The sequence below is a fragment of the Echinops telfairi genome, unplaced genomic scaffold, assembly GCF_000313985.2.
Source record: "Echinops telfairi isolate 266 unplaced genomic scaffold, ASM31398v2 ScPeMD7_7412;HRSCAF=8450, whole genome shotgun sequence".
Taxonomy (NCBI): domain Eukaryota; kingdom Metazoa; phylum Chordata; class Mammalia; order Afrosoricida; family Tenrecidae; genus Echinops; species Echinops telfairi.
Window position 1 is genome coordinate 13088377 of NW_022111312.1, and position 16067 is coordinate 13104443.

At 42.7% G+C, this 16067-nt stretch overlaps 1 protein-coding gene across 1 annotated transcript in view; it reads left to right on the forward strand.

Annotated features, from left to right (window-relative positions):
* The window catches only part of KNTC1 (kinetochore associated 1), a 79318-nt gene that overhangs the window by 4702 nt on the left and 58549 nt on the right, over positions 1-16067 (forward strand). The window contains exons 3-15 of the mRNA XM_004709721.2: positions 917-1032; positions 1376-1454; positions 2845-2922; positions 5501-5535; positions 5768-5878; positions 8876-8966; positions 10556-10608; positions 10808-10923; positions 11243-11297; positions 12309-12407; positions 14620-14663; positions 15051-15116; positions 15216-15291. Of these exons, the coding sequence (XP_004709778.1) occupies positions 917-1032; positions 1376-1454; positions 2845-2922; positions 5501-5535; positions 5768-5878; positions 8876-8966; positions 10556-10608; positions 10808-10923; positions 11243-11297; positions 12309-12407; positions 14620-14663; positions 15051-15116; positions 15216-15291 (1019 nt within the window). The remainder of the gene's footprint in view (positions 1-916; positions 1033-1375; positions 1455-2844; positions 2923-5500; positions 5536-5767; positions 5879-8875; positions 8967-10555; positions 10609-10807; positions 10924-11242; positions 11298-12308; positions 12408-14619; positions 14664-15050; positions 15117-15215; positions 15292-16067) is intronic.

The following is a 16067-nucleotide window of genomic DNA, read 5'->3' on the forward strand; positions in this document are numbered from 1 at the left end:
GTTCAAACCCACCCCGTCACTCAAGAGAAAGACGAGACTACCTGCACCATCGTGAAGATTTACGAAGCCTCAACCCCCAGAGAGGGTCTTTAAGAGTTGGAATTGGCTCTAAGGCAGTGTTTGTTTGTAGTTTATTTAGCATAAGTGGTCCACAGACTCACTGTTTCACCAGTGATATGGCGGGCCATGCTAACTAGTGCAAATTTGTGTGAAAGCACTGCTGTTGAACACTTTTTTGTCTATGAACCGTTCACCTCTGCCCCTTTTATCTCCCACTCTTCCCTGCTCTGCCTTCATTTCACCCTTGGCCTTCTTGCTGAGTCCTTGGATGGTACAAATGGTAAAAGTCCTTCAAAAGGCCCCGCCCAGCAGGAGCCCCATGGAGTTCTGCCCCGACATGGGGCTACCATGAGTCAGGCTCAAGCTGCTGGCAAGTGGCTTCTCACTCTTCTGCAAACCTGTCAGGTGTGCTCTGCCTTGGGATCCTTGCCCTTCCTCTGGTCTCCACTTGGCTCACATCCTCACTTCCACCAAGTCTTGTCTCCTTTCTCACCTCGGTGAGACCTATCCTGCGCAGCTCCTTTGGTTTCTTGTACCTCGCTCTGCTTTCCTCCTTTTACCTTAGCATGCCCCTATGCCGCGGACTTACTCACCATGGGACTGAGTCTCTGTCTTGTTCTGCCGTATGAGGGGGCCCCTCGAGGGTGAGGAGCTGGCTCTTCAGCGATGTCTGTATCAGGCCAGGAGTAACCCTTGGCAAGTGCTCGTGCTCCTGGAAGCATTCCTGTGTACTTGTACCACAGCTTTGAAACATTCTGCAGCATAACAAGCTTGCGTGTAGTGACCATTGGATTTTGTGGGTCGGGACAATAGATGGTTTTGAAAGAGGCCTGTAACTGTGGCTTGCACTTTTCAGATACGCAGGTTGATGTGGTTGGCCTCTGTCCAGAAGGACAGTTCCTCTTGGTTGGTGAGAGAAATGGCAACTTGCACCTCATTCACGTGACATCAAAGCAAACGTTACTCACGAATGTAAGGCTTTGTTTTCTTTCATTTCCATTCTCTGCGTCTTTTAAATAATCTCATAGACAGCGAAAAGTCTAGCATACCACTCCTGTTAAAAAGGATAGCGTGGACATTTTAAACGAAACCCCAGAAACATTCCTTAAATAATGCCGGAATGACAAAATTCTTAATGAGCTTGGGGAATAATTTGGCATATACTTATGAAATATTTTTTCCATTTTCAAACTCACATGCTCGATATTGAGGCAGAATTATGCTAATGGTAATAACCCTAGGTCTGAAAAAATTATAAACCTTGATTGTAATTTTTTGAGTTTGCTCTTACGCGTTGAAATCAATTTGCAACCAGGCCTTTGTCCGGAAGACTGATGATGACAATGAGTGTGCTTACCGGAGGCTCATTATTGAGAAAGATGGTGCCAGTGAAGGTAAGCTTTCTTGGACTTCTGTTTTCACTCAGAGTAATTTCTATTTCCGAACCAGAAAAAAAAACCCATCTACTCTTTTACTATCATACTCCTTCTATATATTATCATACTATGTATTATTATACTATGTGAACTATGTACTATTGTTAGGTACTATGTACAAAAAAAACCCCTGTGTACCCCAAACCAAATTCACTGTTATTACATTCGTTTTGAAGTCTCGGGTCCCATAGAACGGGTCGAACTGCCCCTTTGGATTTCTGAGGCTGTCAGTATTTAGAGCGGCAGAAAGCTTCATGTTATTTCTGCATATGCTACCCATAGACACTGAAATTTTCTGTTTTTACAAGGAATATTGTGGCATATAACAAGATTTTCATTTTAACTCTTATCAGAAGTTTAAGGAGCCCTAGCGGTGCATTAATAGGAGCCCTGGGGGTGTAACGGTTACACATTGGACTGCCACGTGCAAGGTCAGCGGTTTGAAACCACCAGCCAGTCCTCAGGAGAAAGGCGGGGCTTTCTACGCCCATAAAGAGTGATAGCCTTGGAAACTCACAGGACAGTTCTACACTGTCTATAGGGTCACTAAAAATCAGCATCTGTCTACTCGATGGCAGTGAGTTTGGTTTTTTGGAGCAGCGCGTTGAAGCCCTGGTGGCACAGTGAGTAACGGCAAGTTCAAACCCACCAGTGGATCAGAGAGAGAAAGAAGAGGCTAGCTGCTCTCATGAAGATTTATATTCTTAGAAACTCTAAGGAAAAGTTCCATCCTGTCCTGTAGTGTCACAACGAGTTGGAACTGATTCAGTGGCATTGGATTTGGCTTGGGGTGGTTCCAGAAAATAAATGTATAATATCACATGTAATATTTGAAACTAATTTCTACAGTTTTGAAAATTATGTAAATTACCAGGTAGGCATTACATAGTTTTTTTGTTTTTTTAAAATTATTTTATTGGGGGCTCGTACAATTCTTATCACAATCCATACATCCATCCATTGTGTCAAGCACATATGTACATTTGTTGCCCTCATCATTCTCAAAATATTTGCCTTCCACTTTAGTCCTTAATATCTCATTACCTAGTTTCAAAGGAGTTTTAGTATATTTTGATTTTAATAAATATTGATTCGAACCATCTTTTATTGTGCAAAGGATATCTAAGGTGGGTTTTTTGTGTGGGTGGGGTGTAAAGTTTTTTAATCAATTCCAAAGAAATTGAGATTATTTTTGACAAAGAACTTGCTATTTCCTTTGTAAAATTATCCCGTGATTAGAATTTCATTGAACAAATTGGCATATTTGAAGCTAGTTCAAGAAAACTGGTTTTAATTTTTTATCTATATTCCTTTTTTAGAGACTCTGATATTGATTTGATTTTAACAGGTACCTATTATATGCTGCTGCTTACCAAAACCGGATTTTTTTATATTACTAATCTTCAACTTGCAAAAATCCAGCAAGGTAAGCAATGCATAATTTTCTTATTACTGATTTGCAGCAATATTTCTTACTGTTTTTCCAGGTAAATCTTAAGATACTCTCTTTAGGAGTATTCTTTTAGCTTAAGTGTATTTTATGATCCAAGTGTACTTTTAATTACTTAGAGAATGCTGGCTCTCCACTGCTGGGAATATAATCGGATCTGAAGAAACGGAACTTGCCTGTAGTCATCAAGGGAGCGCTGGTAGCACAGTGGCTAAGCGCTGTCCTGTTCACTGAGCCCACCAGCTGCTCCACAGGAGAAAGATGAGGCAGTCTCCTGTGTAAAACTGGCAACCTTGAAAGTCTGATAGGGCGAGTCTACTTTGCCCTCTGGTGTTGCCAGGTGTTGCAACTAATTCAGCAGCAGTGGCATTGGGGTTAACCATCAGAAGGTGTTCCGCTCAGTGGGGGAAATGACATATAGCAGCATCGCAACCACTGGCTTTTGCTGGAATCAGTGAACCTGAAAATGGAAATGCAGTCTAAGTGCTATACACCATGTGTGGAGGGGCAAGTGGCTTGGATGGCGCTACGTTCCAGGAGTATGACCAAGATTCAGAGACATGCAAAACCAACAACAACCAGCCACTTGCAGTGCAGGCCACCCGGATTTCTGCACCCACAGGCATGTCATGCATGTGTGACCAGGACAGTGGCTGGTGATTTCTAGGAGGGAGACCCAGAGGTCTGTCTTCTGAGGCACCTGTGGGTGGACTGGACCTCCAACCTTTGGTTAGCGGCTGAGCATGGGCCACCATTGATACCACCCAGGAATTCTTTCAAGTTATGTCAAAAATAGACAAATAAGATAACACTTGTTGCCATTGAGTGGGTTCTGACTCATAGTGACCTTATCTAGGGAGTGTTTGGTGGGTTCAAACCACCACCCTTTTTGTTGCTGCTTGGGTTCCTTCTAAGCTGTATCAGTTTCCAGAATTCAGGTACTAAATTTTTTTACGACAGCTATTTTAGGGGTGGGGTGTTAAAAGGGAGACGATGTCAAGGAACCCAGGAAGAAATAGTGTGTTTGGAAACTGTTCATAGAAGTGATGGTAAATTCAGCTTGATGTGATTGAACAATGCCGTGACAGGACGTTTGTGTTAACGTCCAGTAATAATAAATAAAAAGAACAACAACAACCATGAAACAGATCCAGGAATGGGTTTGGGACTTACACTAAATCCTCGCTCCAACTTAAGAACAATTAGTTCTTACATTATGGCTCTGCTCGATATTCACCCCCAGGAAAGGAACAAGAGACGGATAGCAAAACGTGGTGAAAAAATTAGATGGTGCCCGGCTATTACCGTATGTGCTTGCGTATAAGCTGAGTTTCTCAGCACATTTTAGTGCAGTTTTTGTGGTAAAATTAGGTGTCTCAGCTGATATTCGGGTCGGCTTATACGCGAGTGTATACAGTAGATAGTATACCGTTTGGGGTCTTAGAGGCTTGTCTCCAAACAGCCATCTAAGTGAGATGTCAACTAGGTCCACAGGGAAGAAGTGCACCATCATCAGTCACTGAACGATTGTGAAGCATATCATCTGAAACTGAAGAAGAGATTGGTATCACAGCCTAACGTGTAAGAATCTGGTTTGCAGAAGGCTAGGGATGACAGTGGAAGCCCAAGATCCATTTGTGGAACTACATAGGAAAAGCCTTCGATGAACTCCCTCTATCCACAGTTGAGGGATAGAAGGAAAGTGGTCCCAAACAGAGTGCATTACAAAATTTAATAAAGATCAAAGACATCAATTTGACTTGAACAGTTAAAAGTTGGTCAGCAGATCCTCCCTATGATGCGTGCTGGACCTGATCTAGTTTCCAACATTTTCTGTATTTTTGGTTTGGTTTTTGTTTGTAATTAGTAGGGAGTTTCTCCAAGGAGTTAAGTCATTGGGGGTAACCCTCTTGAAGTTGTGTTACATGTTTTTCAGTTTATCGGTGTATGAAACCCAGGAGTGAAAAGCCTATAGAGATAGCAAGTTGAATAAGGGATTGGGGAGGAGGAGGTGATAGTGGTGGCGGCGAGGCAAAAGGGAGACAATGTCAAGGAGCCCAGGTAGAAAAGAAATACCCTATTTGAAAACCGATTGTGGTAGCAAATGTACAATTCTGCTGAATGTGATTAAACTTTGGAATGATGTGATATATGTATTAATTCCCAATTAAAAAGAAGAAAAGTTATTTTACTTGAAAACAAAGAACTGCTTTAAAACGAAGGGGTGAGTGCTGAAGACTGTACAGAGCAACATGTTGTAATTTTGGATATGAGTTGAGGAAGTTGGAGAACAATGATGGAAGGCTCTCTTAATGGGAGGAAATGTTCTGAGAGCCGGGACTGACAAGCACTTGGAACCTTTAGAAACAGTCACAGTTGGTATCCTTGGCCCAGAGCAAAGCTGATCAGTCAGCACTTGCCTCATTCAATTCCACCTAATGCTCTCTTCATTAGCTTGTATGTTTACCTTCTTGCAGCCAAAGAGCTGACTGGTATATACTTTATTGATGAATACACTAAATTAGCCTGCTTTTTTTTTCTTTCTTTAATACAGCGATTGAAAATGTAGACTTCAATACAGCAAAAAAGGTAAGAAAACAAAACCATGTGTTGCTCTCTTCAAACTCACTTTCAATGCAAATTGAAAAAAAATCCATATATCAATGGTCTGACTGTTGGCTCACATTTGGGGGATTGCCATAATGTAACACTTTTGTGACATTTCTGTTTAAAGCTAGATCTGGAACGGATGAACATAAAGTCATCTTTGTCATCTCAAGTGTTTGTATCCTATAACATTGTTGCTTTTTGAACTTTGCAGTTACAAGGACAAATCAAGCCCCGTTTCATATCCACTGAAAATTACCACACCCTCAGTTGCCTCAATCTTGTGGTTGGAGATGTAACAAGTGAAGTCCCTGTGATCATTGGGGTAATTCTCTTTATCCGGTTATTTTTTTCATTTTGTAGCCAGTGTATTTCTTCAGTCATCCAATACAGTTTGGGTTAAGTTACAAAGTAATTCAGAACATGTCACAAAATCAGAGGAACTCTAAGTCAACCTTAGTTTCTATTTTTTGGGGGGCGGGGGTAGGAGGAAGAAAGGAAACAAACCCACAACACAGTTAGCAGTTGCTGTGGCTTTGCTGGGGAGCCTTGGGGACACTGTGGCCTAGCCGTCTCCATGGAGAAAGATAAGGTCGTCTGCTTCCGGAAAGATTTCCAATCTCAGAACACTTCTTTAGGTTGGCTTACTGTAAGTTGGAATCAACTTGAAGCGGGTGGCTTTCTCAGCAATAGGAATTTCAAGCTTTAAAGTAAGAGTTTATTGCAGCTGCCTTAAAATATTTGTTATGCTCCTCACTAGCTTAAAATAATAGTATGTCGTCATAACGCCATTGGTACTACTAATTCCGCTGTGGCTTTGTTGTTCGTTTCTGTGGCCTTTCTTCAAAGAACTGGTAACTTTCAGATAGAGATTTGTTTGTCATTTTTCCCCATCCCCATGAATTATAAAACTAAGTCAGGTTAAGTTCTTCTAGGTTAGGGGATGAACCTGCCAACCATTCCCTTTTCCTTAAATTATTTTGCATTTTTGCTTGGCTAGTTTGATTAAACTACTCGCAGATATGTGTGTTAATGAAAGAGAACACTGGGCAAGGAGATAGAGAAGCACAATTCACTGTCAATGGAAAGGCAACTCGGAACATTTACTCTGTAATGTGCACGACGATGCTGCTGGCTGCCTTCCAGTTGAAGAGAACTTGTGTGACAGAGAAGAACTGCCCCATAGGGTTTGCTTTTGTTTTTTCAGATAGTTTTATCGACATCATTCGCATACCGTACAATTCAGTGGCTTATTAAAAAGTTGTGCAGTCATCACCACGATCAATTTTAGAATTTTTTTATTCTTGTCTCAGGCCTCCTTAGGCTGTAATTCTTCTTTTTAAAAAATCATTTTCTTGGGGGCTCTTACAGATAGAACAGTTCATAAATCAATTATATCAAGTAAACTTGTACATAGGTTGCATCGTCATTTTCAAAACTTTATCTTTCTACTTGAGCCCTTATTATCAGCTCCTGTTTTCTCCCTCCCTCCCCGACCCTCCCACCTTGTGAACCCTTGATAAATTATATGTTATTATTTTTTCATATCTTACACCTTCCACTGTATCCCTTCACCCACGTTTCTGTTGTTTGCCCCCCTGGGAGGGAGGTGTTTATACACTGATCATTTCTGTAAGTTCCCCCTTCCCTCAGACTGTAATTCTTATGGGAGCAGATCGTCAGAGCTGCTGCTGGTGGGTTTGAACCAGTGACCTCTTGGTTGGCAACTGAACATTAAATCTTGCTTCACCCAGACCCTGTAACATTCAGGATATATATATGAAAATAGCTTTTGACCAAATATATGTAATTTCTGATGCCTGTGTCATAATTTCTTTGAATTCGGAGGGGAGGGGATACCGAATATTATACTCAGTGCAGAACAGCAGGAATTTAATATCGTTAGAGCAAATACCACCTTTTTTCACCCCAATGAACATCTATCAAGAAGTATTTACATTCCCACATAGTAAATGTATCTTATTATTTCACTGGGCTTTCAAATAACTTATACTTAATACTTAGAAAATGATTTTGAAATACTTGTGATTGTATTAATGAACATATTTAACGAAGACTGCATTTAAAACATAGTCCCAGAAAAGGTCTTAGCGTCTACTGCTCATATCTTTTGGGTGAGTAGTGAAGATGCCTGTCATTAAGTAACTATGTTACGCCATTAGCCACCAGAGGAAACATAAATCATAATCACAGTGAGACACCATTATGCCACCACGGGGATGGCTTAGCGTGGAAAAGCAAACCAGAAAATAAGATGTTCGTGAGGCAATGGGAACCCCTATGCACGTCTGGTAAGGCCCCCTGGTGGCACAGCCCGGTAAGCGTTGGGCTGCTAACCTCAAGGTTGGTAGTTCCAGCCCACCATCCTCTGTGGGAGAGATGAGGCTGTCTGCTACCATAGCGGTTTACAAAGTTTGGGAGACCACTTGTACACCTGTAAAAGGTTGATATGGCAAAAGTTGTGTGAAAGATAGGATTATAAAGTTGTGTGGAAGAAAGATTATAACAGCGACAAAAATTTAAAAGAATAGCAGCCGAGGTGTAAAGATTTTGAGTCATGGTTTTTCAAGGGCCCCTCACTGTTGTCAAGTCGATTTCTATTCCGCGTGATCCTATAGGACAGAGGAGAACTGCTCTGAGGCTATAGGTCTCCAGAGGAGTAGGTAGCCTCATCTTTCTCTTGTGGAACGGCTGGTAGATTTAAACTGCTGACTTTGTAGTTGAGAAATCCAGCACTTAACCCACAATGCTACCGGAGCTGCTTTTCATGGGACATCCCACTTAAGGGGCATAATAATGCCTTTAGTGCATCTGTTCTTGAAAACCACCAATAGTTTAGCATCACAAGTTAATACTGTCTGCCGTGAGCATTGTTACACCCTTTTATGAACTCTGTGGGATCAAATTGGCAACAGCAACTTGGAAGGTTACATGGGAACCTTAGAAGGCAGTGAGTTTATATTACTGAGGAGAAACAGTTCAGAAAAGGGGGGGGGCGAAGAATGCATCAGTGTCATTAAAGTGTGCATTCAGGAATGGCGGAATTGGAGTATGTTTTGCTGTGTATATTCTCAATTACTACTAAATAAAAGAGAGCGGTCATGTTACAAACAATAACAACAGTTGGGTGTTCTTTCTGTTTTCTCTTGTAAACCATCTGAGGAACTACACTCTAAAAGCTGGTTGGACTCGAATACATAATTACCTTTCTCAGTCATCAACGTGTGCAACTGTGGTGTTTTTGTTTGGGGCAAGGTTCAGATCTAAGGCCCACGTTTACTAATGGTGTGTTCTATTCCAGGGGACTGGGAATTGTGCGCTCACAAGATGGGCACTTGATCCTTCCAAGAAAGAATTGGTTAAGAATCTTATTGATTCAGAGATTATTAAAGGTAAATTCATCTTTATTTTATGTAAGATTTGTTGGATTCTATGAGGGGGCTTTGAAAAGTTCAGGGGAAAATTCCACTAGCTTTCAATTCCATGTTTCCACAAATATTTCTTGAGATCTCCTTATAGATGACCAGGAGCCTTAGTGGCATATTGGTTACGGGTTTGACTGCTAACCGCAAGGTGAGCAATTCAAAACCAATAGCCACTCTGAGGGAAGGAGACAAGTTTGCTACTTCCGTTCAGTCTCAGAAACCCACAGGGGCAGTTCTACCCAGGCCTGTGGGGTGTCTAGAGTCAGATTTGACTCGATGCAGCGAGGATATATGGACCTTTTATGTAGAAGCCATTGCCAGGGTGTCAGCTCCAACTCTTAGCAACCCTCGATGACAGAGTAGGATTTCTAAGCCCATAAATTTGTACAGAAGCCTCTTGTCACATCTGTATCCCACAGAGCGGCTGGTGGGTTCTGACAGCTGACCTCTCACAGGAATGATTAACCGTCTCCCGCCAGAGCTCCCTAAGTAAGCAGAGAGATTGTTTTGATTTTTTTTATTACTTTTTCATACCACAGACATAACTTTATATAATGAAAATTTACTCAGGCTACTGGGATCATTACTAGGAGTCTGGCATTACAGAGGGAAACCAGTTTGTAGGAAACCAGAAATGGAAGAATGGAATTTCGCCATGACCTTTTTTTGCTATATCGTTCTCAAACTGCCAGATTAGAAGGACAATCAATTACCTACATAGGTGATCCGTCTTGAGATGTTACCATTGCTGCACTTTATTAGGAGAGATTTGACATTTTAGTAGGAGCCCTGGTGGCACAGTGGTTAAAGTAAGTAAAGTTGATTTACTTGAAGCCAACTGGAGTCAGTAGCTTAGAGTAATGATACTCAAAGTGCACTCCGTAGGTAGTGGGGCGGAGGACTGGGACAGTTTAGGAGGAACTCCCAAAGCAGGTACTTAGATTTTATTTTAGATTATGGGCTACAGTACAAAAATTTTTAATTTCCAGGGGGGTACTGGCTGATTGTTTTTTTTCCGCTTGAAAAGGGAGCAGTAGTCCAAATAAATTTGGGAACCTGGGATTTCGTGACTCCAGCCCCTCCGTAGGAGGAAGGTGTGGCAGTCTGTATCTGTTACCAGACAGCCTCGGAAGCCCTTTGCAGCAGTGTGGTCTGCCCTAAGGAGATCCACTCGATAACATTGGGTTGGGTATTAAAAAACAATCAATCAAAAGAAAATCACTCCCCTGGAGTAGAGGCCAACTCATAGTGACCCTGTAGGACAGGGTAGAACTGCCCTGTGTCCTTGTGAGTTTTTCGAGACAGGAGTAGAGAGCCCAGTCTTTCTTTGCAGTGGCTGGTGGTTTCAATCTGCTGACTTTGCAGATTACAGCCTACCCCTTAACCTCTGTGCCACCAGGGCTCCTAAAAAAGTAGAAGTAGAAATAAATAAGAATGTGGCCTTTCTTTTCAGGGTAGGACCTTTTTTGCGTGACTGTAGTTCTGCCTCTCTAGAAATGTCTCTTCGCACCCCGCTGTCGGACACTGAAATAGAATGCTTGCTTTCTCTTTCGTAGGCGCTAAGAAGCTCCAGCTCATCAACAACCTACTGTTCATTCTGGATACCCAGGTACGCGGTTGAAATGCCCTCCTTGAATGTTGTCACTTGGTAATCCTGTTTCCCAGTGAAAGCAGTGAAGTTTACAAAGATGAGGCCTTTGGGGGGGAATGTGGGTGGATGGTCATCATAAGGCACGGACGGGTTTTGCTTCGGTGTAGTTTGTAGCCATGAAAAAGCTCTGTGAATGAGATCCAGGGCTCTCTTGTAGAATGTGCTCAGCTTATGGGACATTCACTCTCTGACTCCGGTGTGGAACTGGCCCGCTCTCCATGTCGAAGACTTCCTCCTGACCACGGAAGCAGAGTCGCCCTCATCAGTCACGTGGTACGTACGCCACTACTCTAGTGGCCGTTTCTGATGCAATCAGGTTCCCAGTCTGGGTATGGCCCAGTGGTTCCTCATGTGTGGAGCCCTAACCCGACAGTCATGTCTTGGAATCTTTGAGAGTTTTGGCTGATGAACAGTCAAGCCATCGAGTTAGAAACAGAGGGTTGCCACCTGGGCCGTGAGTGGGCAGAAATGGAATCCAGTGTCTTTCTTGGAAATCGAATTGAACTTTCAGGCAAGAAAGTCACGTTGCCTCAGTTGAATCCTAGCAGTTGGCAAAACAGTTGATTTACCTGGAGCTTCTTCTCTGTCTCAGTCAAGGAATCACAAACCTCAAGCTCATCGCTCTGACGGCGACTGCCACGAAGCAGGTATTGGCAGAGTTTACGTGATGTGTGTTCTGTCGTGTCTTTGAGCGCAGCGTTAAGTATTTCAGACAGAGATTAAATGGTGGTCATGGCACCTTAACGCTTTGTTTACCAGGGTGTTTCACAAAGGAGAAATCATCCCTGAGACCTATTTTTCCTCCTTTAAAGATAAAAAATTTATAAATCTTGGCTCTGCACTAAAATATTTTTTAAAGATACTTACCATTTCAACCATTTGTAAGTGTATAATCCAATGACATTTCATGTATGGCGAAAACATGCAAGCCCCAAACTAAACCCACTGCCGTCTAGTTGGTTCTGATACATAGTGCCCCTACGAGGATAGGATTTAGCTGCCCTTTAGAGTTTTGAAGGTCTTAAATCTTTACAGAAGTGTGGACTGCCACACCGAACAGATGGTAAGTTCAAGTTGCCTACTTTGCAGTGAGGAGCCAAGTGCTTAGCTGCTGTGCTACCGGTGCTACTTGTGTAAACAGCAATACGATTTATTTCCAATTGTTAAAAATCACTGTTAAAGGATGAACTGAATCAACTTAATTGCAGTGAGTTTGGAGTTAAAAGAAACTCAGGACCCCTGAAGCGTGACTCCATCCCAGTTAGTCGCTCCCACCTGCCCTGTAAGCCACTAATACACTTGGATTGCTGTGCTCAGCTCCACATTTAGATGAGAGCATTTCCAGAATCCAAAATGTCCATCAAAAGGTGTTTATCAGAGCGTGTGTGATTCTGGGGCTGGAGAATTAACATTCATCTTAAATAGAAATTACACCATGGGCCTTTGGCTTAGTCTTTTCATACAACCAATTTTGGAACGTGAGATCGCATTCTCTTGTACGCAAACTTTAGGTCAGACAGTAACAGATTTTTGTTCTCAAATGAGTTCCTGTACTTTGTTTAGCCCCAAGGGAAAATCTATGCCGAGAGTGGAGTGCTGTTCAGTGGTGGAGGGTTTATGTGGACCTTTTCCCTTAACTACTGTCCTGTTTCTCTTAGATGAAAAATCTCACCGTTTATACATTACCTACGATGGAAGTACTGTATTCTCTAGAAGTGTCTAGTGTTTCTTCACTGGTCCAAACTGGAATTAGCGCAGTAAGTTTATGCATCCCTTAAAAACACATTATGATGGGAAAGCATTAATGAAGCACGAATGGAAATTAGTAGACGACCTGGACAAACTTCAGGTTCATTGCCATTTTTATTATTCGCAGAAAGTCCTTAAATACATGTGCCCAAGGTCAGTCTTCATATTAAACAAAGAGAAAGTAAAGGAGATTAATGATATGAAACCTCATTCCAGGGGCTTATTCAACTCCCTTGTGTCTCTACTGGAACTATAGATAGAAATTTCACGGGGAGGTCATTGCTTTATTTATGTTCCAACTCTGCTCTTTAGTTTAAAAAAGAAAAAAATGTTTTGCTCCATTTGCTTTCTCTCTTTTTATACATGCAGATATGTATATTTCTGGTCTCGTTAAGAATTACTTGCAGACATCATGACATGTCTCCCCAAACACTTTAGCAGATGCTGTTCAGAATGTTGTTGTTGTTGTGTGCTGTTGAGGTGAGTGAGCAGACCCACCCTGTAGGTTTCGCAAGCTGTCATCTTGACAGGTAGAGCCGCTGTGTGCTCTCGAACCGGCCAGCCTTTCATTTTGTGCTTACTTGCTGTGCCACCAGGGCTCTTTTCTTGAAGAATAGGACATTCTTTTTTTTTTTTATTGTTTTATTAGGGGCTCATACAACTGTTATCACAATCCATACATGCATCAGTTGTGTGAAGCACATTTGTACATTCATTGCCCTCATCATTCTCAAAACATTTCCTCTCCACTTAAGCCCCCGACATTAGGTCCTCATTTTGCCCCTCCCTCCCCACTCCTCCTTCCCTCATGAGCCCTTGATAATTTATAAATTATTATTTTGTCATATCTTGCCCTGTCCGACGTCTCCCTTCACCCACTTTTCTGTTGTCCGTCCCCCAGGGAGGAAGTCACATGTAGATCCTTATAACTGGTTCCCTCTTTCCAGCCCACTCTCCCTCTACCCTCCCAGTATCACCACTCACACCACTGGTCCTGAAGGGATCATCCGGCCTGGATTCCCTGTGTTTCCAGTTCCTATCTGTACCAGTGTACATCCTCTGGTCTAAGCCAGACTTGCAAGGTAGAATTCGGATCATGATAGTCGGGGCCGGGAGGAAGCATTTAGGAACTAGAGGAAAATTGTATTTTTCATCATTGCTACATTGCACCCTGACTGGCTCGTCTCCTCCCCGAGACCCCTCTGCAAGGGGATCTCCAGTGGCCTACAAATGGGCTTTGGGTCTCCACTGCGCACTCCCCCCATCATTCACTATGGTAAGAATTTGTGTTCTGATGATGCCTGAAACCTGATCCCTTCGACACCTCATGATCGCATAGGCTGGTGTGCTTCTTCCATGTGGGCTTTGTGAATAGAACATTCTTTGACAGCAGTTATGACACCAAAAAATTCCCATTTCTGTGTAGCAGTTATGAAACATACCATCCTTATTCTAACCATTGAATTAGGTGTCAATAAAACTGTTAATAAATAAATCAGTAAACCACCCATCATCAAACTTTCCCATTTCTGCCAATTAAATTGCTCCCCGATCGAATGAAGGACCATGTGGCATTTAGTTGTTTGCCTGCTGTGTCCCATCAACCCTGTAAGACGGAGTAAAACTGTCCCGTGGTGTTTCCTAGGTTGTCATTTTTTCCAGGGGCAGATCGCTAGATCTTGTACTCCGCCCCCACACCCACTGGTAGGTTCCACCTTTCACTTAACAGGGGAGCTTCCCCCCATTGAATCACCAGGGGTCTGAGAGTCACTGTGGTTTGCATTAACCTAGAGCAGTTAGGCTTGTGGGTGGGTGTCTGTGTACACGTTGTACTTTTGAAGTGTGTGAGCCATCTGCTTCAAGTGTCCTTCCAATTTAGACTTGTCCAGTTCTTTCATCCCGATTAGACTCATGATAAACTTTGCTGACTGCAGTACTGTGAGGTGCTGGCCATTGGGGTTGTTAGATCACATCACTTGGTTAAGGCAGGCCAGCCAGATTTCTCCATCACAAATGCATGTGTCACTTTTAATTAGTAGATAATCTCTACAGTAGTATTTGAGTCTAGGGAAATATTCTTTCCCTCAACAGGCTTTCCCTCAGTAGTTAGGATGCATTGACCATCCAGCCCTTCTTGCCTGGATACATTGTTACGTTAACAATGATCAACTTCAGTGCTTTTATGGTTCAATGTCAATTATGCTTTTGTCATTGTTGTAGGATACTATATACTTTCTGGAAGGAATTTGCACAAGTGATCCCAGGTCGGTCGTTAACACTTTTTTTTATTAATTAGGTGGTTACAGATCATTAATTTTACATTTAAGAATGCATATCCATTTTCTGTTACCTCATTCATTGCAATTTTCCTAATGTAATATTCCATTTCCTCCTTGTTTTCTGGTTCCATTTTTCCCACCTTCCTAACCCTCTTGAACTCTGTCCTCAAGCCAGTGCTGCCCCTTGGATGCCGAATGGTTGATTATTGCAAGGTGTGCATCCTGCACTGGTGTTATTATTACCCTGATAGACCTAGTCAAGTTTGATTTTACCAAATAAGGTGTTGAGCACCGACTATGTTAAAATGAACAGATTGCTATTGAATGACCAGTCCATTGACAGTGACACGTTTTTGTTGTGTGTTTTTTCAGATTGGCTGAAAATTCGGCCTCTGTCTTAGTACTTCGATGTCTTACAGAAGCTTTGCCAGAAAACAGGTAACGTCTGCATTTCTTCCAAGCCTTCCCCCTCAGCAAAAAGCCTCAGCTCCCTAATTCACAACTACGTCACTGAAATTTCTTTTCCACTTTTATCAGACTGAGCCGGTTGCTCCACAAACACAGATTTGCTGAAGCCGAGAACTTCGCCATTCAGTTTGGCCTAGATGTCGAGGTAATCGCCCCTTATGCCTCCCACCTCTGAGCAAACCCTGTGTTCTGTTTGGGAGACTGAGGAGGAAGACAGCTATGCAGACTCTCCTGTGTGTATACTTAGGTGATGGGGCCTGTGTGGACTCTAGGCTCACAGTATGTAGGCATATTGTTAACAACGTTTAGGAACGTGGCTATAACTGTGTTGTGTTTATACATAGGAATGAGAAGGAAAAACTCTGTGAAGGAGGAAAATTTGATGACAGGTCTTGAAGGAGTTGCAGGTAGTCGGGGGAGATGGAGAGAATTTTAGACCTAGGGACACCGTGAATAGGAAGCCCTCCCAGGGAGAAGCTAGGAGTACAGTGTTGGTTCTATGGCAAAGGAGCAGAAGGAGATGGTGTTGGAGAGGCAGGGGCAGGCCTTTAGTGCACCCCTGTGTGGCCAGGGCTACAAAGGGCACAATGAAAGGAGCAAGGCAAACAAGCACCATCTTGGTCACTAACTGGGTGCCGGAACAGCATGAATCCAGAGCCCCACACCTTGTCAGCCACTTCTCTTGCAGTTTCTGTCTGACTTTAACCCCCCAGAGTTAGAGCTAACTTCAGAGCCGCCTAGCCTAACCTGGCCTGGCCTTAACTCTTCACTTGGGGAGAAGTGGGCTGACCTGTCTTCTGCTCACTCAGGTGTAATTGTTTTAAAAGCTTGTTCCTAGACCACTGGGTAATGCATGGCTTGATGTAATAGTTTCCCTCACGTACCTTGCTCCATAAAACTAAGCAGTCATCCTCAGGTATT